The sequence below is a fragment of the Ostrea edulis genome, chromosome 7, assembly GCF_947568905.1.
Source record: "Ostrea edulis chromosome 7, xbOstEdul1.1, whole genome shotgun sequence".
Lineage (NCBI taxonomy): Eukaryota > Metazoa > Mollusca > Bivalvia > Ostreida > Ostreidae > Ostrea > Ostrea edulis.
Genome location: NC_079170.1, coordinates 79,621,730 through 79,645,628, shown reverse-complemented (window position 1 = coordinate 79,645,628; position 23,899 = coordinate 79,621,730). Strand labels below are relative to the sequence as shown.

Genomic DNA, 23,899 nt, shown 5'->3' with positions numbered 1-23,899 from the left:
AGAATAATTTTGTCAATGACTCGCCAATCTATACAGGGTTTGCACCAGCTTATTTCTATAAACGGTGCCCGCATCAAGTTAACTCTGTACATTGGATTTCCTATCACAGAATCGTCTATAGACTTCCGTCTTGTTTTAAGCGTCATGTGGTACACATTTTCGGTATTGGAAACTGTCGGTATCCTGTCCCTAGCATCGTAGGACGAAGATGTACATTTAAGATATACTGACGTTATAATGATAAAGTTTAAATCAATTTGAGATGCAGCTTCAAAAATTCTGCTTTTAATTTTAGGGTTGCTAGAGACTGGAGATTTTTATGACTTTTCTTTCTTATTTCGAGACGTGTTGCAACATAAACTTTGAAAATGAGCCTGATGTACATGTATGATTAATCATCTAGTCCTAAGATGCCCTGGATTGCATGCCTGTTGGTATTGAAAGAACTAGACGGGAGAAAGCGAAAGATAAATACAAATAATAAAACGGTTGACAAGTTTAGCACTTAAAGATTAAATATCGGAACAGTTTAACAACAAAGAAGTCAGATTTTAACGTCTGATCCTGTGTGTCATTTATCTGTCTGTAATGATATATATTTTGATTTTTAAAAATATATTTAATCCATTGCAGCCACACCCATATTGAGCACAATATAAATCGTTGGGGAAAGTGGATTCAAATTCCTCAAAAGACAGAGAAAAGTTAAATAACTGAAAAAAGTTGGGGTCTCTTTGATTTTCGTCATCGCTTTGCTTTTGAGAACAAGCGTAAAAATATGATCACGTATAGCATTCACACAATATGAAATATAAACCTTGAAATTTAAGACGGAACGAAAACTGATCCGGTTTGCAGAGAAATGAAATAATCTGGAGGGAATTCGAAGTGTTTCAGTCGCCAAATAGGACGGGGTCAAGAAGCAAAGGACACCACTGCAAATCTTATGTAAATTCACGTTCGAGAAATTTTCCCCGTACCTACTGCGTGGCCTGGATAAAACCCCACAGCTTTCTACACGAATATACCGAGGAAATATCTAGCTTTTGTTACTCCTCAGTCCTCATGAAACGGCTATAATTCCTCATTCTGCTAGCACCGCCAGTGTAGACTAGCGAATAACCAAAAGCAGTGCCACCTAGTGGGGACTAGTGAGTCTCTGGTACTGTTTCGAGAGAAGTTGTTAATTACATTTTAATATTTCGGACAAAGCAGTTCTAACATATAGCTGATGATTTCTATTTTTAAAAGTGACGCTGATTGTAAACTCATGGATTCCGACGTAGCTGTTCCTCTGCTTCGATCGACACTAACCCTATATTCATTGTAAAGACAGAAACCAGGCATAAAACTGTATGGTTAAATTCCAGGATTGTGGTAGTACAAAGTTGTAACCGGAAATGGACTTTATGTGGATTGAAAAAGAAAAAAACACAAAACAGCCGTGGTACATACAACAATAATAGGATTTATTTCAGTAATTTTTGTATAAATATATACGTATATCTTAGTAAGTAGTGGAAATGAAACGTCATTGAGTTTAAGCAAGTAACAGGACTGATTTGCCCGAGATAATACGCTTATAAACACTGCACATTGGTGGTATATTCACACTATTGTATTAATTGGGGGTGTTAGCATGGAGTAAACACACATATAATATGTACATGTTTTCACATCAGTGTTTTGATCATAGCAGGGGGATTTCAAGCAACAGGGGCATAATTAGGATGTTGTACAATTTCAAACAATGTATTTCCGTTTTATTCATTTTTGGTTAAATCACATTTCTTTAGCTCGTGAAAATGAATATCTTCCAGTCTTACTAAGCCGATTCCTCCAATATTCACAATTACCAACGTTTGGTCCATTGAATATAATCGTTTGCTATTCAGAGGTTTACTTTGTAAGAAAAATATAAAGATGTATATATTTTGAATTTTGCATACTATAAATATAATGCATAAATGTAGAGTTAGTTTGTATTATGAGGTTTATATAAACAACAAAAGCACATAATAATAGTATAAATGACTTCCGTTATTTCTGTACCCCATCAAACAAACTAACAAGACATATTTTCCTCTAATAAAAAGTAGCCAATCAAAACTCTCCTAATAATTTCAAACATTTCTTTATAGATATGAATATTTCAACAAGCTAGTGATCGTGTGTTGAGATGTTTTGTTTCCATGTGAAGATATTTCGATAAAAAGCATGCTGATTCGGCTTACATTTGTTAAGTTTTAAAGAATGAAACATATCAATCATACTTAATACTCTTTTATCCTAATGCTTATATTCATAGTACATGTATATGTTTAATTATGTTATCACAGAACAGTCTGATAAATTATATAATATATATAAAAAATACCAAATCTCAATCAATATACGCATCCTTTGGCTGTTATGAAGTAAGTATACATTGCGCATTTAAGCTATCATAATAGGGGAACACATTTGTGTATAGCGTAGCAGAAAACAAAGGTTACAATTTCAACAAGTAATCATATAATATCATAAATGGTTAAATGCTGAGGTTCCATAGGAATAGAAGTGGTGAGCACTTCTTCCGGAAATCGGTGCACTTAAATCGAGGCTGGCAGCGTTAATGGCGGACCTCGTCCAGACTCGCTTTGGTTCTACTTCCTCTAGATTCATTTCCCTCGGACTCGTGATTCGCATTGGCTTTGGGTTCAGTGTACCAGCGTCATGCTCTACAGGATGTCCACCGGTGTAACTAAATCCGTATTGGTTTCCGCACACGATGTCTAATTTCGGAATACTAGCTCCTCTGACGTAGATTGGCCTTTGATTCATTCCTTTGGCTTTATCTTCATCGGAGCCGCGAATGTTCGTGTTAACCCGGCCCAGTTTTGGATTGTTCAGAGCGATGTTAATGTTCCGGTCCTCTATGTCCACGTGGGCTTTCTCCTGTTGCGGCTGATGCTTCTTGCAGTAAACATGCTTGTCATTTTTATCGTTAGCGTTTGAACAAAAGTTTTTCAATGTCAAAGCAGTATTACATTCTGAACAACGAAAACACATTTTGTGATACAACACGCGCCTCACTGGTCCAACCTTGTCCAGCTGATAGACTTGCTTGCTACACCGGAAGCAGGGATCAGGCACGTAACTCGGGGTTGTGGCCTCGGAGGATGAAGAGTAACTGGAGGCTGTGCTCAGACTTCTAGAAAATGAGAATTTGTTTCTGTTTGGCGAGAGAGCGGGGACGGTGGGGGAGAGGACCTGCTTCGTGGTTATTGACCTAGATCTGGTTTTTTCCGGAGTGAGGTCAAGGTCTCTTACAATAGGTTTTGAGGCTTTCCTAGTCTCTACAGTAACTTCAGAAAATTTATCGAATTCACAAGTGGTGTCACTGCGTGGCGAGTCCGTGGAAGCGCTTCCGTTTGTCCATGCAGAGATGTCATATGACTCTTCCTCAAATGATGTCGATTCCTCATCTTTTCGGAGGACCGGACGAGAGAGTTTCCGAGCCATCGCAGTAAGTGCTTGAACGTTTGTGTATTTCATTTTCGAAGCATGGTCACCGTCAAATTGACCCTCACTTGGAGATTCCTCAAAAGAAGAAACACGCGGTGGTTTGTGGTTTTCAACGTGAACAGTCTCCACTCGACGACTGTTCCTCTTCACTAGTTTTTGTTCCGCCCGGATCATCCTGTCCTCGATATCCGGCGACTCTGACCTGTCGTCTGCTTGAGGCACGATCTCCTGACTACTATCAGACGACACATGACTGGAATCATCATAACCACTGTCAATTCTGTACTCACGCGTGTGAATCTCGTGCGGTTCGTCCGTAAATTGACAATCAAGATGATCAAGCTTCAGTAGCCTACCAGGGGTGACATTATCACTCGTCTCTCCAGGGTCGTACTTATAACTTAGCGGTCGTGACGGAGGAAGCTGGGTCTCGGATGCGTAAAATGTCTTATCCTCTACGTTTTCGTGTACTTCCGGTGGTAGGTATTCCGGATCACGGGTGGCAATTGTCCGCCGCGGAGTAGGATGCATCACAGAATTGCAGTTCACCTGCCATAGCAGAGTACTTTTGAAAGTCGGTCGATCTTCCTCCATTGTGAATTCAAATCTTACCTTTAATGTTTCGTTCGATATTTTCTTCTACATGATCTATCATGAATGATCTTAGTCTTGTAAACACAAATACCAAAATGCTCGTGCAGTTTGTCCTTAACATGTATCGGGTGCGAGAGAAGAAAAAACCGTCCTCCGGAACACCTCGCCCTCCCCGAAGCTTCTCCTATCGGGAAATCTTTTGATATCCGAACCTCGGTATTCACACGATGCCAAACACACGACAGTTGTCACCATATATAAAAATTCCACCCTACTGCTATCGCAGCCATTTATAATAACATGTGTTTTAGATCGATATGTTGGCGACTCTCCAAATGACTATAGAAGTTAAATCGCGTTAACCCCACGACCATTTATCCTCGGATTTTATAGGTTATACCCCCATTCAAACACAATATTCCTACACGTCGATAGATCAATTAACTCGGACACCCGCTACTGGAACGCCTTTCCTGACTGCCCTGGTTGTTGGATACTCCTGTCTCGTTATCGATTGAAGGACCTTTTCTCTACTTCATTTCTCCTCTTCATTCATTTTTAAATTCCTGACCTTTGAGGTCTTCGTAATACACAGTCCGTGGCCTGTCAGGAATTGGACAGACCGGTTCCCTCCAATATAAACCTGAATCCACAGTCCGGGTCGACCGTCTGCATGAAGACGGTTATTCAATCTATATTATACCTGTTATTTAATTTTCTCTCCGATTGGCTGATACCTGCGCGGACCTGCAGTCTTCGGTAAAATATAGAATTCCTGTATTACAAATTAATCGCATACACACACACATACATATATACTAAAGGTACATATTATCGATAAGGATTAAATCTCCGGGATGCGCCACACCACTCCTTTTGACAGGAGAAAGCGCTCCGATGTCGTCGCCTATGTTTTTAAAAGTGCAGGTGTATATACGCAATTGAATCTATTGTTGAGAGTCTTTCTTTACGTCTGTGTTTTGCCTATAGAAAAAAAAGAAGAAATCCTGTATACATTTAAATTTTCTAATATCATCTACAAATACCGTTGGATAATGGACGCGAGATGTAACTGATGGTCCACATTCTGACAATGGCTCTGAACCCGAGGAAAATTGGCGCAAATTACCGCATAGGAAACAGTGATACTATGTCACGGCTTAAATCTGATTTTCCCCCCCTCTGGTTTGATAAAAGAGGAGCTTATAATTGAGAGAAATTATGTTAATGCATGCAGAAATGTTGAAATTACCGTGCCGAGACTTGCTGTCTCTCAAACTGAATAAAGCGAGACTGAAGAAAAACCGGGTATACATGTACATTGATGAATTATAGAGTAGATTAGTCCTTATCGTATAGCTGTACATGGTTCTATGTCAAATCTGGATTTCTGTCTAAGACATAGTTAAAATATTTTCTTCACCGGGTCAAGTGGCATTAAAATTGAAACACTACTTCTTCAGCGTTTGATTTGCTTCATCTTATCCGCCTTATCGAAAATGAAAACAGTCGATCCACGCAAACTTTGTAACCAAATTAAAGTTCACATAGAACGGTTTAGAAATTGGTCGTTGTGGTCATTTTGAGATAAGGAACATTGATGAAATATTTGAGATCTGTTGGAATAACCTACAAGGAATAAATAAATATTGGGATTAAAAATGGATCATCTCACGTGTCAGTAATTTCTATTATCAATTGAGGGGTAGATCTACCAGAGTTTAAAAATGATATGTTTAAAAAAAAAACAATGGCGGAAAATCAGATTGCCGCCTAGTATCTTATGTGTCATCGGTCTTAAATACTTGATCAAAATCGGAGCGATTTACGTTGAACTGAATGAAACCATGTTTATCCTTTTTTTTTTTTTTTTTTTTTTTGATGAATTCATTGCTCATTTTGCGGTAGATCTATTAATATTGCAGTGTTTACGGGAAGAACAAGCAAAAACTACAAATTCTACGTGACCAGGAGGCGCAAGCCTGGCGTTGATAACATCATTTGAATTTATTTCTCTTCTTTTGATACAGATCTGCTTAAACGATTAATACATGTTGAATAGCGTCAGAAATAAAGGCCACACACATCTGTTTGTACAGCGAAACCTGCAGAAATATTCAATTTATTTCCACGATCTCCAAAATAAGAAATGTTTTCCTTTCTATCAAACCCCAGATTTCTGCAAAGACTGAAAATAATCTCAAAATAAAATAAAACAGTTGGCGGTAGTGATGTATTTTTGGCAAATAGAGAGAACACGACGAGTCCACCTTTCATGTTGTTAAGTTTGAAGGTCATCGAGAGGGCGTTTCTTGATGTAGAATGGGTGCAAACAGAACCATTCATCGGGTCTCCCATTTCGGACTGATACTACGTGCAGTGAACAATAGGTTAGATGGCATCAACTGCGCTGCAAATTGACGCTTTTTGAAAAATAATACTTACGTATATATTCGAGCAATGCGAACGGATCTTTCTATGGCTTTTAAATAATTAAAATACATTTAGAAGCGCACTGGCTGATAGAAGTGGGAAACTTACGGAGAGCAAATTGACACCCTTAACCTTAAAGATGTGAACCTTAAAAAGAAATTAAGATATATATTATTCAAACTATTTTCTAATGAAATCTTGTGACGTCTATCGTGTTTGTTTTGATATAGACCATCTCCAAGACATATCCATCACAGACGATGCGATGGCGTCAATGTTTGCATATCTTTGGACCACAAGTCATGTGCAATAATCATTACATAGCATACTATACAGCTATTACTATCTATAATCATCGCTCCCGTGGAGGATCCGGGTTAGAAGAGGTCCTCAGTACCCCCTTGCTTGTTCTAAGAGGCGACTAAATGGGGCGGTCCTTCGAATGAGACGGCAGAAACCGAGGTCCCGTGTCACAGCAGGTGTGGCACGGTAAAGATCCCTCCTTGCTCAATGGCCATAAGCTTCGAGCATAGGCCGAAATTTTGCAGCCCTTAATCGGCAGTGGTGACGTCTCCATATGAGTGAAATATTCTCGAGAGGGATGTTAAACAGTAATTAATTAATCAATCAATCTATAATGATCGCCATTCGGGGTGATATTAAGGGTATCTTTTTTCACATTATGATTGCATGTAGCAGTGGAATTTATAAGTACCGTAAATGTTCAGCTGACATGCATTAGTCAAAATTTTGTGAGAGTCATAAGAATGCTGAGGACAATTTTCAAATTTATGATTCACCAAAAATGTACATTCAAAGTCCACATAAGGAGGACTTAGCGTACGTAAGAATGAAGTGGGTAGTTTTTGAATCCCCTCTCCTTTATTAAGCTGAAGAGCTGTAAATCAACTACATAGAGAAAGTGGTTCAACACTTCCTCCCCAGAATATACCCACGGTTTATACTATCTAACCAGACGGTTCTTAAGATCGCGCAACAAGACAAACATCATAAACATATAGATTGTGCACCGTCCTAGGCTGAAAAAAGGACTAATGTCACAACTACATGTATATATTAAATATTGAGATATTCATAAAATCTGAAATGTAATTCTGTTTTTAATTGTCATATCAGTAACTTAGATAAGTTCCATTTTAATCTAAGATTCCCAATCTAAAGTTATCTCGACTTTCCGTTAAGAAATATCAAGTTTACACATTCTCTGATATGTTAGCAACACACAATTGCTCTTTGAAAAACGAAACATGTGAATTGAAATCATGCAACCTCCTCAAAGAAAAAAAAAATGGAGATATTTCAGATTGCCATTATGATTAATTCAGACAGTCTCTGTGCACCTGAAACATTTAAAATGTTTATTCTCGAATGATGTAATATTCTTTTTGCGAGGAGCGTTTCCGGACCTGGAGGATTACTATGTATACATGAATGTGTTTGCGAGTTATCTAGAATATGGATGGCTGTTCTTCGGTCCATAGTCCTGATTTACACCCCCCTCCCCTCTCCCCCGTCCACATACTCCGAGGCCACAGTTACACAACAGCCATGTTAACACCTCGGGTTTGCAAACTTCTGCACTAACTTATAGTAATCAAGAGTCTTTTTCACAAAACATCTTATCCCTAAGGTTATCTTTTTGTCTCTAAATCAATATGCAAGAGACGTGTATAATAAAATTACAGTGTTTCTAAATTTCAGTCTTAGTCCTGGAGAATTTCTGTTTGTGAAAATGGCCACGGGTATTTTCAATCATTTGGTTGCTGGAAACAGTTAATTCAAAATTAAACTACATATATACACAGAAACAAAAAAATTAGTTTCATAAGCATAAAGAATAGCAAATATTCTGCAATTTCTAACAAACATTATCAATATATGTCTGCAGGTTAATTGGCGGAAATCTGCATAAAAAAGATACCACTAAAATTTAATTTAATCCTGGATAAAGATGATTAAGCAACTTACATGTATCTATATATCACGTGATTTACTCAAGGTTTGATACAATTAAAAAATTGTAACAGGAAGGTCGTTCTAAGGTAACAATTACAAAGAGGCAATTTACCGTGTCAGAAACAAACAGGCAAATCTTTAACATACAATGCAATGCTAATTAAGAATATAAACAAATTACTGAATTTTTAAATACCTTTTAAATGCAGTATGACGGAACAGATTTTAATCTCGTCCGCTCGCGAGTTAAATTTCATCGCCCGTTTAACCCACTCTAACCAAGTCTTTCATTTCACCATCGATATGTTTAAATAATATATCTACCCAAACATACAGTTTTGTTTCTAATCTTGAAATAATATTGACATTACGTTTTTTGCGGCTTTTAGAATTGCGACAAAATATTTCTCTTTTATTGCAAGCTACATTGAAGAACAGATTGGACTGCTACCAAAGTTGATCATACGAAATCAATATTTCCGCAAGATATTGTTTTAGCAGAAAAGATGGATCTAAATAAAACTGCATTATTTGATTTAATAAAAGATATTCATATTTTAAATCTTAAAAAAGAAAAAAAAACCGCATTGCTTGATTTGATAAAAGGTATGCATGTTGCAATTGCAGTGTACAATGTATTTTTCAATTTAGAAATTTATTTGATAAAGACATTCCTGTTGCAATTTTTAGATTTAAAAAAGTGTCTTGTTCTAATTTTGATAGTCGTCAGATTCAGCGTACAATGGTGTATGTTTTTGTGTGTGGAAGTAAAGAACACGAAACGAGGGAGATACTACATTGTAATTGCTGTAACATAATGTACATGTACAGTGTATGCATATCAAAAATCAATATTTTTGATATGAATATGATTTTCATCTTATGAAAAGTTTTAAAACGCGTTCTTATGGCATGATAAAAATGGTTGAGAGAGGGAAAAATAAGGGGAAACTCGGGAATATACATTGTATACAGACATTCCAGGCTTCTCATCCTAAAATCACGAGAATCCGTGCGACACCAGAAAACCGGACTCTTTTTAACAGTTCCTCGAATGTTGGTTACCAAACTTTCAGGTCTTTTTTCTCTCCCCTCCTTTTTTTTCTTCATGTTGATTGAAGAAAAATTGTTTGAATAAGGAATTAATGTCTATTTTGTTCAGCAAATGGCTAATAAATCAATTAAAAATAGCTAGGCACCGAGAGCTCATTCGGATCAAAACAGTGAAAGTGCTTGAAATGTTCCCGACTTCCGTGTGCATTTACCAAGTACTTATCAATAAAGGCACGCCTACCTTTGTACAGTACTTTAGAAACTTGATCTATTTTGAAATCAAGATTTCTCCTCTAGTGAGCACTTCTCATACCCTAATATCACATGCTCTTTAGTAACTTCCTCCCTCTTTTCTCTTCTATCTCCTCCTTCCCACTATTTCTTTACCTTCTCTCTTTCCTACCGCTCTCTTCTCTCCCTATTTCTTTACCCCCCCCCACCCCCGCTATTTCTTTACCTCCTCTCTTTTCTCCCCCTCTCTCCTCTTTTTTCCCTCTCTCTCCACTATGTTTTTAACCCCCTCCCTCTTCTCTTTACCCTCTCTCTTTTCTTTCTCCTCCCCCTCTCTCTTCTTTCTCCTCTCCCTCTCTCTTCTCTTTACCCCCTCTCTCTTCAATTTTACCCCCTCTCTCTTATCTTTATTTCCTCTCTTTTCTCCCCCTCTCTCCACTATTTTTTTTTTACCCCCTCTCTCTTTTCTTTCTCCTCCCCCTCTCTCTTCTTTCTCCTTTCCTCTCTCTTCTTTCTCCTCTCCCTCTCTTCTCTTTACCCCCTCTCTCTTCAATTTTACCCTTCTCTTTTCCATGTTACCCCCTCTCTCTTCAATTTTACCCCCTCTCTCTTCTCTTTACCACCTCTCTCTTCTCTTTACCCCCTCTCTTCTTTCCCCCCCCCCCTTTTTTTTTTACCTCCTCTCTCTTCTTTCTCCTCCCCTTTTTCTTTACCTCCTCTTTCTTCCCCTCCTCTCTCTCCTTTCTTTCCCTTTTTCTTTACCTCCTCTTTCTTCCCCTTTTCCTCCTCTCTCCTCTTTCTTTACCTCCCCTCTCCTCTTTCTTCCCCTTTTCTTTACCTCCCCTCTCCTCTTTCTTGCCCCTTTTCTTTACCTCCTCTCTCTCCTTTTTCTTTACCTCCTCTCTCTCCTCCCCCTCTTTCTTTACCTCCTCTCTCTTTCCTTCCCTTCCCTTTCTTTACCTCCTCTCTCTTCTTTCTCCTCCCCCCTTTTTCTTTACCCCTCTCTCGTCTTTCTCCTCCTCTTTCTTTACCTCATCTCTCTTCTTTCTCCTCCCCCTCTCTCTCCTCCCCCCTCTTTCTTTACCTCCTCTCTTTCTTCAAACAGAAGAATATCCGATTATACTTGTTTTTATTCTCTTTAATTAACATAAACAGCGAAAAAAAATTGCTCCGAGATACACAGACGATGTCTCTGTGATATTGAATACTGATTAAAGCAGCTTTGTTCATGTGTTTCACAATATTCACAGGACAAGAAACAATTCAGGTAAATCTTACAATCATTGAAATCAACAAGAGCTGTCCTAACCACACTAACCCCCCTTCCACAGAAAACAGCCTCACATGATAAACCCTAAACTGGCTACATCCGAACAACCGAATATTTGAACACTACATTTCTTGTGACTAACCTTTTGATGAAGCTCAAGTTATCAATAACAAACATTAAACAAAATTATGTCCTATACAAATATTTCAATCCTTATGTCCTTAAAGCATTGACAGGTCCTCATGACACATCTTCTAACCAAAATTAGACTTCAGAATCTGTTTGTGTTCATCTTGTAGTAAGATATTGATAGACAAACTCACATTTAATTTAAGTAGAACATCTCTAGCCACAGACAAGTCTTGATGATTTATCACATGTAATCAGCTGAGAAAAGACCTAAATGATACCTTGAAGCAGAGTCATTGAAGCATAAAATGTAGGTCAGAAGCAGCAACTGGACCGTGGGTAAGAAGAAGCATTTCATGATGTGTCATTAGCAAGTATGATTTGTCATTAGCAAGTATGAATTGAATTTTGCTGGCCATCAGGTGAGAACAGCCCTAAAGTCTGTAAAAGGTTGTCCATGATTTTGTCTACAGACGTTCAGCCGGACGGGCAGAGAGTGCTTGTTGTCGGACATGCTGATTCCAAAATACACCCCCCCCCCCACCTTACAACTTGATGATGGGTGTATAAAAGCTATCTGAAGATGTAAAATAAGTTAACAGACATGTATATAACATTCTAATTTATCCTGAGGATGATAGGCCAATGAAAACATTGGTATAGTCACAAAACAAAAATCTCAATTCAAAAATCTGCAATCACAATGTACAAATCATTTGTGCATGTACATGTAAAATATCAACTGATATAGGAATAAGAACACATTATCACTGCTTTTTTCAGCAATGTGCATTGTTGACCACACTGTGTATAGATAGAAAATTCATCACTAAAAGACACATACAAACATTGTGACACAAAATGCATGAAAGAAAGAAAATGCCCTATCACTACAAGTTTTTCATATAAATCCAAAAACAGAAAAAAAGAAAAAAATCAGGAAAATGACAGTTTATAAGAGACTTGTCTAATTGGACCTCTTCTTCAATGCTACAAATCCTCTCCCCCAAAAGACATGATATAATGTTATCACACACCTTTAGGATTGTAACATGTGAGATTAAGGATTATCAGAATTAAAAAGTCACAGGAAGCTCCTAATAATTTAATCCTTACAGCTTAAGATCCCACAATACATAAATCAATTCTTAACATTTAAGACTACATAATTACACTTCACATCCTTATTATCATGCTGCAATTTGTGATTAATACAATCTTGGACCCATGTCAAAACACGAAGTTAAATTATTGCTTATTTAACATACAGCCAACTGATTTAATACCTGTTCTTTTCTTATGTAGGCCTATATACTGTTACATTCATGTTTAATTCCCCTTACCCCACCGTCCACAATAATACCTGTAGTATATAATATGTATATATATATATATATAGAGAGAGAGAGAGAGAGAGAGAGAGAGAGAGAGAGAGAGAGAGGGGGGGCATTTACATACCTTACTTTTTAGATTTACAAGTAAATTTTGATGATCATGATGTAAAAATATCAGGCTACTCACACAAATGGAATGAAAATTACAAGTAATTGCCTTCATATCAAATACTTAAATAACACAAGCATTAAAAGGAATTACCTCACATGACAGAAGAAAAGGCTGATGTTCTGGTCGACATTAAATTCCCAATAAGGCTGTGTGCACTTCTAGTTACTTTCTATCACATTTACTAGTTACATATATCTTTAAATGAATCAACATATACCAGCAATTAAACCTAATCACATTCATTTATATTGATACACTTTAAAGTCAATACTCCTCATCATCAGCGTTTCATAAATACTTTGAATTTACAAACACTGTTTACTAGAGATACATAAACCATGCAGACTCAAATATTCATACACACAGTAAAACAGGGTTATAGCGACCCTCCACGGCCAGTGAGCCACAGTTCGTTATAACCAAACTTCATTCTAACCAATACAATTTTTGTTATTTTCCTCTCATAAGGGAAAAATATATTCCTACACAATAAGCGTGACTTTGTCGTGAATGTGTTCGCTATAAGTGTGTTTTACTGCATGTTATAATCAAACATTGATGCATTTCTTATGCAAATAATTCATCAAATTGACTTAAATCACTATGGCTTTGATCAGCAACATTTTGTTATGATGAATTTTGCGGCAGAGGGACGTTTTCCATCATGATTTCCTCAAACGATGAACCAGAAGCATTCGAGGCCTTATCGCATTCCTCTTCCTTTTGTGGACATTCGGGAATCTGGGAGGAGCTTGTTTGTTCGGAGTTAAATTCTGAGTCCTGAAACGTGCGAGGTTCGCTAACGTCCGGTGTACTCTCATCGCGAGCGACGTCCTCTAACAATTTACGTGGAGTGAACTCCCCTCTGAGGAGCTCTTGACTGTGACATGTGTCGGGAGTAGGATAAGTTGTCTCCCTTTCTACATCCTCCTCGCTGTCACTGTCTGATATAGGTACATCGTCGTCCATCACGCTGCGACTGAATGTGGTCTCTCGTGACTCTGTCAGAGATTAAAAAAACAGTAAAACATAACTGCCTTGTAGCTGTGAGAGCATACTATCATAATATGAAATGAATGTTAAGCTTGATTTCCTCAGTAAACTACAATGTATCATAATGTGAAATGAATAAGACTACATAATGTAGCAAAGTGTTGTAATTTGAAATGAACAAGCTTGATTTCCCGAGCATGCTGTCAAAATTTGAAATGAAAAAGCTTGATTTTGTGAACAAGCTGTCAAAATCTGAAATGAACAAGCTTGATTTCCCGAGCAAGCTGTCGAAATTTGAAATGAATAAGCTTGATTTTGTGAGCAAGCTGTCGATATTTGAAATGAACAAGCTTGAATTCCTGAGCAAGCTGTCGAAATTTTAAATGCACAAGCTTGGTTTCATGGTATTGCTTCTTTAACAAGATGCCCACAGGCCTTATCGGCCACCTGAGTACTAGTGAAAAAGTATCACTAATCCCACGGGCTATGAAATCTAAAAAAAAAAAAAATTCCTGTTCTGATTATATAAGCTAAATTCTAATATTCAGTAACAGTATAAAACAAGATGTGTTCTTTAAAACTTCAATGCCCTCAAAAGTGAATTAATACACTGATGAGAAGCTTTACATAATATAATAGGCATATTAACATCAAAAGATATGAATAATTTGGACCCATCTTAGAGTCAAACCCTGGGTTGTGAAATTCACCAAATTTTGTACATCCCTTTCTGCTTTTCCTAAGTATGCATTTAGATTTTATACAGCAAATAAACACTTCATATACCACCCTGGGATCAGAACCCCCAACGCGGAGATCATGAAATTGACAATTTTGGTATAGGCCTTCCTGCTCTACATCATTATGCATTTAGTTTTTCTTAAACATGTCCAGTTCTAAAGAAGAAAGTTCTTGAAAATTGGTTAATTTTGGTCAATTTTTGCCTCGCCCCTGAGGCCCTAGGGTGCAGCAATCCTGAAATTTATGAAATGAAAAGAATGAAAACAAGTCGGTCCTAATATGACTAATGAATCTCCTGTGGGTCTCATCAATATCGAGACGTATTTGATAAATTGTATAGCTGAAGACCAGAAAGATTGCTTGTTTCCTTTTTTTTTTTTATATATGTCTCTTCGAAAATTTTTCACTCATATTGAGAAATCAACAGCTGTAGGTGAATTTAGACCTAAGCTTAGCGCTTATGGTCGTAACAGTGAGGATTCTTTAACGTGCCAATGCCTGCCGCGACACAGGCCCTGTATTTTAAAGGTCATCTCTGAAAGACCCGTGATTCTTGAGGATTTGGCGAATTAGCAATTATTACCTATGTTTACATCTTAGGTTTGACATGACCATGGCACGAGCAGGGCTACATTCTAAAGTCCCTTTACCTTAAACTTTTATCAATACTCATGGTGTAAAAAGGAAGAAATGCAAATCTGAGCATCACAATAGAGCCCTTTGGTCACCATCTTGATTCTACCATTAACTTGGGAGAAATTTCTCAATAACAGGAGGCATGGTGTGCACTAATGTGAATCTACACTAATGTGAATCTACACTAATGTGAACCTACACTAATGTGAACATACACTAATGTGAACCTACACTAATGTGAACCTACACTAATGTGAACCTACACTAATGTGAACCTACACTAATGTGAACATACACTAATGTGAATCTACACTAATCTACAATAATGTGAATCTATACTAATGTGAATCTATTCTACATGTGAATCTATACTAATGTGAATCTACACTAATGTGAATCTACACTAATAAGAATCTACACTACATGAGGATGCTTCCATATTAATTTCATGTATAATTGTACCCTTGTGGTTCTGGAGAAGGTTTTCAATAAATTTCCTATATCTGTAATTCTTCTGTGGAATTCTTCAGCTCCCACTGAAGCCCTGACACTAAGGTCGAGGTGTGAACAAACTGGAACCTAAATTACATGAGGATGGTTGCATACTACTGACCTTTGTAATTTGACATGGTGTAACTTGTGGCCTTTGAGAGGGTTTATAAAGAATTATCCTAGATATTGGGTGTTATATAAATCTTCATACTTTACCCCCCCCCCCCCGACTTCAGTGTGGGTAACTGCATGAAAAACCTGCACATTAATTTGGCAAATTGTACACTGTTTTGAGAAGAATTTGAAAAAAAGACATTTCCTTATATCCTTACTCAAAACTTTAAAATCCTACTGTGACCAAGCCCTGGCTTTGGGTATATTGATTTGAACAAATCTGAACATTTCATTATCAGTCAAATCTAGGTCTTCATTGAGTATAAACAGTATTAAATACTGACCGAGAAGTGAGTTGTATTGACCTCTCAGTATAACATCAAGATAGTGGTCTCAATATTTTAGTCAGAAAAAGCCTCCTCCCTGAATTCCTTCTGTGTACAGATTTCTACTGGCAATGTCCAGAGACAACAGAACGTATACTGCTAAAAGGGGGATAACCCCTATAACACTGTCTGTATGAGGCAATCTCATAGTACATTGACCTTGTTAAAATTCTTCATACATTTCTTGAACCTGCTTAAGGCATTATTAAATCCCTTGTTTAATGTTTTACTTGTCTATCAGACAGATCACAAATATTCCGCTTTAATGAAAGTGATTATTTCATGGACCTAGAAGTCATTGAACTGCTAGGCTTGACAGCCATTTCATAAACAAAACCTATTTTCCAGATTCTACATGTAAATATTACTTGTAATGGGTATCAGCATGCATTCATAAAATCAGATCACTCAATCAACAAACAATGGATGCATTCAGAAGATGTAGGTAACCAATCGTCGTGAATACAGAGACATAATATTTAATCACACAACAGTACTTTTCCCAGGTTCATAACACGGGTTCGGAAAAACGATGTGAACTCGTAGCACAGGTTCATAATCATGCAAATTAAATAGGTCATCATTCATGCACCAAATAAACAAAACAATATGTCATCCTTTGAAATTGTTAACAATGATGGCAAAAGGCCTTGTTTTGTCACCAAGGTTGTTCCAAAAGGATTTTGTGGCTTTTGTGACATGAAAATAATTTCAAGTTTCTTGAAACCGTGACGTTGCGACAATGTTACAATCGAATTAAAAGCAAAAATTTCTGTGGCATTCGGGTTGTGAAATAGACAGTAGATCAATATGTGCATTTAATAATAGTTGTGTGATAAATCGAATCTTACACTCGTGCTTATGATATATGAAATTTAGCAAGGCTCAGGAAATATTAAATCCAATAATGAATTTCATAAATTTCATATTCCATATTAAGCACTCTTTCAAGATCCTCTATATTTGGACATGGTGTGAATGATTACATGTTGCCTAAAAATAACCTCTACCCAGCCAAGTAGAATAAGAAAATGAAAATAATGTACATGCATTACTCTCTGAGTACTTCAGTCTTGTACTGGAAGAATATCGTTCTTGTAAGTCAAGTGTTGGATATGCAATTTCTCGAACAGGTACAGTGAGAGGTATGTTTTTCTGTATTTGTTTACAATTATGGACAATATATGTGCCCTATGCTCTTATGCGGATCCAAATTGGGGGAAAAAGCATTTTGTTATACACCCTGATTTTTTCCTAAATAAAACTTAATACAATTTAGAACCAACATTTTAACTGTTAAACCAACTCTCACACTCGTGGTCTATTACGAACTGTTGACCGGGCAATAATCTGTCTTATTTCTATTGGCTATGTAAGTCACATGATTCTCAGTTTGTTATTTTGTTTATGTAATGGTGAGATTCATAGATTTGACTGATAAAGAAATACAGAATATATTAGATGAAAAGCAGAGCAAAAACACCAAAAAAAATGTAGTTCATGATTATCAATAAGGATATTGGGTACATTTTCTTTTAAACTAATGGATACATTGATATATGTTCACAATCACACTGTCTTGTTAAAAGTTCAAAGTCAACAAACCATGTGCACCTAGAAAAGAAAAACCTAAAAAGAATGAATGTGTTTAACAAAACAGTTATAGACTGAGTCCTTGGACAACAACTGTTTTGTTTGACCCTCGATCCGAGCCTTCAGGCAACAGGTCCATCCTAGGGTCAAACAGAACCGTTGTCTGAGGACACAGTCAATAACTGTTAATGCTATTCTTGTATAATTATATTTTTTACCTGATACACTCTCATCCACAGAACTATCATCTTCATCGTCTCCATCCTCTGCCCGATCCTCGGTCTCCTGGACCTCGGGTACATAGAACTCGTTCTGTCGGGCGAGTGGAGCGATGAAGTACATGTTTTCCCCATCGTACACCTCCAAATACGGATGTGCACATAACTTCCGTTCCTTAAAAAAAAATCCCAAATTTTGTTCGATATAAATATGTAACATATGTCAGGTTCTTTGAACATCTTTCATCAAATATGATAATCATACAATAAAGCAGGTTTTTAATTCATATAATTCATCACCTAATCAACATCGGATGCTCAACATGAACATCATAATATACAATCATGTCTAAAGTAAACAATTATATTTAAAAATCATCAAACTCTTTTCGACAACCTATTCCCCCGTTTTAATGTTTAAGGGGATCTTTATACAGTGTATACTCACTTATAAGTTGACCTGCATATAAGTCAGTGACCTTTTCTTTGGAATATTTTTTAGGACTTTGACACAGACCCTCTGGTAAGTCATCGTCGGATACCCACAGGTGATCTCGTCTTTTACTCAATGAGTTAAAAACGAGATCACCCGTGGGTATCCGACAACGCTGATAAGTCAGACTGAGTCTTACATTAGACTGTCATCAACGTCATTACTATTTTTTAAACAAGAGTTGTGTTTCTTTGTTGTATATAAGTCTCCATTTAATCATATGTTAAATAACTGAATAATTAAGAATATAATTCTGTTAAAGGTTCTTTATTGTTTTTTCATCATAGTAATTGGAACTAAAATTTCAACATATAAAACTTGGAAATTTAATAGAAAAGTCTGAATTATGATAAGTTTGAGACGTTCAAACCTATATTAGAAGACAGTGGATATTTTTTTTCCGGATTGGATTTTTTTTTTCCAATTTTTATTTTGATTCAATTAATAAAACTGCAAACTCCTGTGCTGTCTTTAACTAGGAGTTGCTCAATGTCTGGTAAATTGTGGTCATTTGGTGTAGTTTACTTAATAAACAAAAGTATCAACCTCACTGTGCAAGCGCCTTTCATTGTTTGACAATGACGATACCGCCGTCTGTGTTTATTTAATGGCAGGTGCCCCCTTTTTATGAATATTACAGATATTAAAGAAAAAGGCATATCCACACAGCAAATTTTAATATGCAGTGAATATTTAGTGCACTGTTTAAATGCATTGATTAAAATATACAGAATACAGACATACATTGCAAACTGGGCTTGTTTTTTCATGAAAAGTTTGCATGAAAAATATTATTTATTATAACCCAACTTTTAACAAACACATTGTTTGTTTGTTTAACATATAAAATGATGAATTAAATATATTTTCATAAATAAAATCACATGTGTTTATTCAAACAATCACTCGTGTTGATTGGCTACTGATTAAACTGACATTGACACTTTAGAAATACAGTCAGATGATGCAAGTTGTGCAGTAGTGTACATGTGCGTATACGTCTGACATGATTAAGACTTCAGAACCAAAATTTGAAGTTCCCCAACCCCCAATAAAACAACATAAAACAAGTTATATGTGAGTATATCCTGTAATATTTCAGGATATAATTAGTGAATATTCAAATACAGATAACAAAGATAAGTTTTTAGCATTGTGTGCCAGCTCATTCAGTTCCCATATATTTCAGGGTTGTGGTTAGCTCATCACAAATGCGAGTTAAATTTCATGTGGGTGATTAAATACTGAAAACCTGGCAGCCCAAGTGGCAAACAAAGTTTTTCCCAATTCAGTCATATGTTTTGTTTGCATTTGACTCTTTGACTCTCCTATTTCATAAAACAGTTTACTAACCAAGATCAAGCATGAAAATAAGATGTGTCAGTTAATCCAAGGGGCTCTCAGAGTCCCAGAGTTGCTGAGCTTGAGGGAGAGTGTGACAATGATATTGAGAAGTGAAAGTGAAAGAGAGGAATCTGTATTTTAAAGATTAAAAGGGATATAGAGGAGAGAATTTTAAATGCTAGGAGAGTACAAAATAAAAATAACCCATCATCAAAATTCCATAATCTGTTGATTCTGAAGTCAGAAGAATATAACCACAACAGAAGAATCCCTGCTCTGACCTTCACATAGTTGTTCATCCTAGGATACACTCTCCAGACAGCGATAAGTATGGACAGAGCGCTCCTGTACGGGAATGATGTGTTGACAGCATAGGATACTGCCGGTAGCTTGGCGATTTTGTAGCCGTTCTGAGTGAGCTTTTCTTGTACGGCCATGTCAATTTCAGATCCGTCTTCAGATAATATCGCACCCACGATATAACGGAGCTTATGTGCTTCCACCTACAAACAATAACATAAGCTTTTTATTCAGAAAATAATCTAAAATGTTGACAGATGATCAGTGAGAGTAGACTGATGTTAGACATATCTTGTAAATTGAAATAAGAACATGTCATGATGGAGTAAACAATGGTATAAAAAAGGCCTGAAACCAGCACACTGGAAAACTGGAGTGTTAATGGAAATTTGTAGGTTTTGCCTCGCCCAATACAGATTTCCATTTCACACCCTCAATGACTCCATATTATGTCCCAAACTGACTGTGTAACGAATTTATCCTACTGAAGACTTTTGGAATTTTTTTTTAAGATTTCAGCAACATATTTGCTAAATATTATTCAGTTATTAAATTAAATTTCATATATATGTATCACATTGAAAATCATACAATCACAAATTTATATGATAACATCACGGTTAAAAATATTAACAATAACATTAAATAAACAAATCATGTATGTTGAAATTGATTACATATATACATTGAAAGCTACGGTAGCTGTCAGATCAATATTCTCTTGCAGAAATGATGTATTGAAATTTCGGGGCATCATATGATACGCAAGTACTAGTTGCCAAAATCTCTGAGCGGAGACGATGTATTGAAAATTTTGGGGCGGCGCCATGTGATTCATTAGTGATGTCACAGTCATCAAACGAATACACCCTCCACACAGAGAGGTAATATAAGAAATTTCAGGGTGTCATGTGATCAACTTTATCCAATCAATCACCTACAAATTTGTCTAAAGTGGTATAAACTGCATTACGAGGATAGGTCTTCAATTGTCAGAGTTCCCCACAATGAAGACACAGTGTTTATAGTGCAAGATGTGGAACAATCACTCTTAAATAAAAAATGGGCATCAATTTTATGTGCAAGATGAGGTAGCAATGCTTGGAAGATTCATGCCAATTCCTATTCTGTATTTATTTTTTTATGATCCGATATCCATTCGGACCCACAATTTCCGTCCTAGCTCAATCTGTTCAGTTGCTTATACACATCTGCAATTTGTCAACCATGTGTCATAGTGGAAGTTCTCATTTCTATTCATATCACTTCTGTAACAATAGACATTTAAACAATTAGCACAGTCTATGCCGGCCTACTTCTGTAAAGAGAATAGCCTTTATTATATCTTTGCATACTCATGTAATTTACATTTTTACTTTCAATGATAGATATTCATTCTGCTGACTTTAAGGAGGTACTCTACATTGTTATAATGGCTGACTTCCTTTAAAAACATGGAGGAAAAATCAACATCAGCAATATTTGACTTCTCCTTTTCAATTTAGATACCTAGCCGAGAAGCTCAGTAAGTTGGCATACCGACTGCTAAACTGTAGGTCGCAGGTTCAAGTCCAGCAGGGATTTTTATTTTTTTAAAAATCAGACTATCTTCTACTAAAACTGTATTTTTTGACAAAACAGAGTAAAATTGAAACATTTCCACTTCAAAATATTGTTGTACATATCCCCGACTTTTCATCTACATCAAATTTCTCTGGTGTAACATACCTCCTTAAATTATTCGGGGGGGAGGGGGGACAATGACGTCATAGACGATTTAGCATAAAAACCCAAGAACCCAACAATACACCCACTTCCTTTTTTTCAGTAAAGACGGGGAAAATACCATGAAGTCTCACCACATTCGGGTCGTCATAATAAATGCCAAGGATTTTGTAGCCTTGCGGAACCATTCCACAAATTTGTGTGAACATGGGACCACATTCCTTGTACGGACCGCGATAGGACATATATGCAATGACAGCCTCTCCTAGCGGGGGTTTGCCTGTCTTAATTTCAAAGCTCTCAAACAAGCCTGACAGCAGCAGTAGTGCCAACAGCGTCACCACCAGACAGAGCGCTAACACCCCAATACCAGCCAGAAGTAGCCATTCAGCCATTGTTTTGGTCTTTCGAGTTCTCTCTTGATGAAGGTGCAATTGTATGATAAAATTCCAAGAGATCCCGAGAAATAAATAAAAACTGGTTCTTAAAATTTTCTGGTTCTCATTCTAAGGTGAACAACTCTTACTTCCTTATCCCAGCAAATTACTTGAAACGAACTTTTTTTTAATTACTTATTAAATTTTTCGATTTATATATTTTAAACTATAACATTGTTATCTAACTATGCAATGTTGTGATAGTTGGACTTTTGTTTTATCATTTGTTGACAGCCAAAATTTTGACCTTCTGAATGCAAGAATAAAAGTAATATTTTAGCCTTAAATCTGTGTTATGTAAACAAAGACTCGAGTCTTTTTATGTATACTTGTACAAACAAGCAAGTGAAATATTGATTTGTAATATATCTATATATGCTCTAGAGCATCTTAATTTTGCGTAGTAACAATTTTTAACTTTTAGATGACACATTTTACCCTCAAAATACTTGAAATGTGAAAGATATAATAAACCTTGATCGATATTCATTTCTGTTGAAATTTTCGTAAATAATAACATACCACAATCTTTGTTTACAAAACAAATAATAAACACTCTAAAATGAGTTTCTGTGATAATGTATAACCTTAATTTTTATGTGAAATCTTTTAAACACAGTAGACAGTAGATTTTGATAATTAAAAGTGAAAAAGAAAATTTGGGGGGAAATCGTGAATCAGTCCCTTTAATTAATTAACAAAGTTTTATCAGGGTTTTCTTGTTTTTGTACAAAATAAATGTTTTTATTATAGTTATAAATATACACTCCTATGCCAATGAGATATTTTTTTCGGGGGTGGGGGGTTGCTGGTCACTTTCACAGCTAATGCCACTTTATGTCAAATAGATAGTTGAAAGATTTAAATTTAATTAATGAAAACAATAACCTTCATACACGTGGGGACCTGTTTGTGTCCAATGTATCGACGTGTTCGTCATTGTTGAGAATGAAAGTTTCACCAAAGCATTGAAAATTGACACTCAAAAATTAGTCATCGAATGTACATGTATACTGCACGGTATAATGTAAGGTAGTATTTAGCCAAGGCAACGAGCAAATGACAAAAAGGATTAATGATGTCACACACATAAATGTACATATCATGTCAGTGGACACATTTTCTCCATCCATAAAGCGGGGGAGTGACAGAAGACGACCAGGAATTTATTTATGTCGACAGGTGAAAAAACACCTCACCTTAACATTAGGCAGGTGTGGAGAATACCGCACTGGGAATGTAGGCATGCATATCTTACAGACTAAATTTACAATGCATCCATTTGATGTTTATCTGCTGAAACATTTTAGAAACTTGATATTTTCATATTAGTCATTCAAAATACATGCATTCATGCACATTAAAATATATCAAATTTGCCATAATCCAATGCACGCAATAACTGTCCATAGAGCATATTTTCTACAATGATATTCTCTCTCTCTCTCTCTCTCTCTCTCTCTCTCTCTCTCTCTCTCTCTCTCTCTCTCTCTCTCTCTCTCCCCCGCCCTTGATCTGGGACAAACACTCTACTGTAGGGATTATATTTATATGAAACCATTAAAAATACTGCAAACTATTTGGAATTTTCTGTTATGCACATATTTAACTCCGGTTCTAAAAATGTATGTGCGGAAAAAAGATATCCGTACAAAAAGGTTATACGGACATCTACATATTATTTTTACTTCAGCACTCCGTTTATGATTGTCTTAATGCCGATTATA

General features: G+C 36.4%; 3 protein-coding genes across 3 annotated transcripts; all 3 read right to left on the bottom strand.

The window, feature by feature from the left end:
- Positions 1–1,443: 1,443 nt before the first annotated feature.
- Positions 1,444–5,101, bottom strand: LOC125654399 (LIM domain and actin-binding protein 1-like). The gene has a single exon (XM_048884359.2). The coding sequence runs from the start codon at positions 4,099–4,101 to the stop codon at positions 2,521–2,523; it is 1,581 nt and encodes a 526-aa protein (XP_048740316.2). The 5' UTR covers positions 4,102–5,101; the 3' UTR covers positions 1,444–2,520.
- Positions 5,102–10,009: 4,908 nt separating this feature from the next.
- On the bottom strand, positions 10,010–10,369 carry LOC130048799 (uncharacterized). The gene has a single exon (XM_056145858.1). It carries the CDS (start codon positions 10,367–10,369, stop codon positions 10,010–10,012), a length of 360 nt encoding a protein of 119 aa, XP_056001833.1.
- A 538-nt stretch (positions 10,370–10,907) lies between these two features.
- LOC125654404 (testis-expressed protein 264 homolog) lies at positions 10,908–22,169 on the bottom strand. The gene is made up of 4 exons (XM_048884363.2): positions 21,870–22,169; positions 19,992–20,213; positions 17,874–18,048; positions 10,908–13,701 (listed from the first exon to the last, which is right to left on the bottom strand). Exons 1-4 carry the CDS (start codon positions 22,128–22,130, stop codon positions 13,328–13,330), a joined length of 1,032 nt encoding a protein of 343 aa, XP_048740320.2. The 5' UTR covers positions 22,131–22,169; the 3' UTR covers positions 10,908–13,327.
- Between the last annotated feature and the right edge of the window lie 1,730 nt (positions 22,170–23,899).

Excerpts from the sequence above, each read along its gene's own strand:
- LOC125654404 (XM_048884363.2), bottom strand. The coding sequence starts at position 22,130 with ATGGCTGAATGGCTACTTCTGGCTGGTATTGGGGTGTTAGCGCTCTGT. Across the intron at positions 18,049-19,991 it reads GGATGAACAACTATGTGAAG|GAACGGAAGTTATGTGCACA; the intron begins GTCAGAGCAGGG and ends TTTTTTTTTAAG. Across the intron at positions 13,702-17,873 it reads TGTGGATGAGAGTGTATCAG|AGTCACGAGAGACCACATTC; the intron begins GTAAAAAATATA and ends AATCTCTGACAG.
- LOC130048799 (XM_056145858.1), bottom strand. The coding sequence starts at position 10,369 with ATGGAAAAGAGAAGGGTAAAATTGAAGAGAGAGGGGGTAAAGAGAAGA.
- LOC125654399 (XM_048884359.2), bottom strand. The coding sequence starts at position 4,101 with ATGGAGGAAGATCGACCGACTTTCAAAAGTACTCTGCTATGGCAGGTG.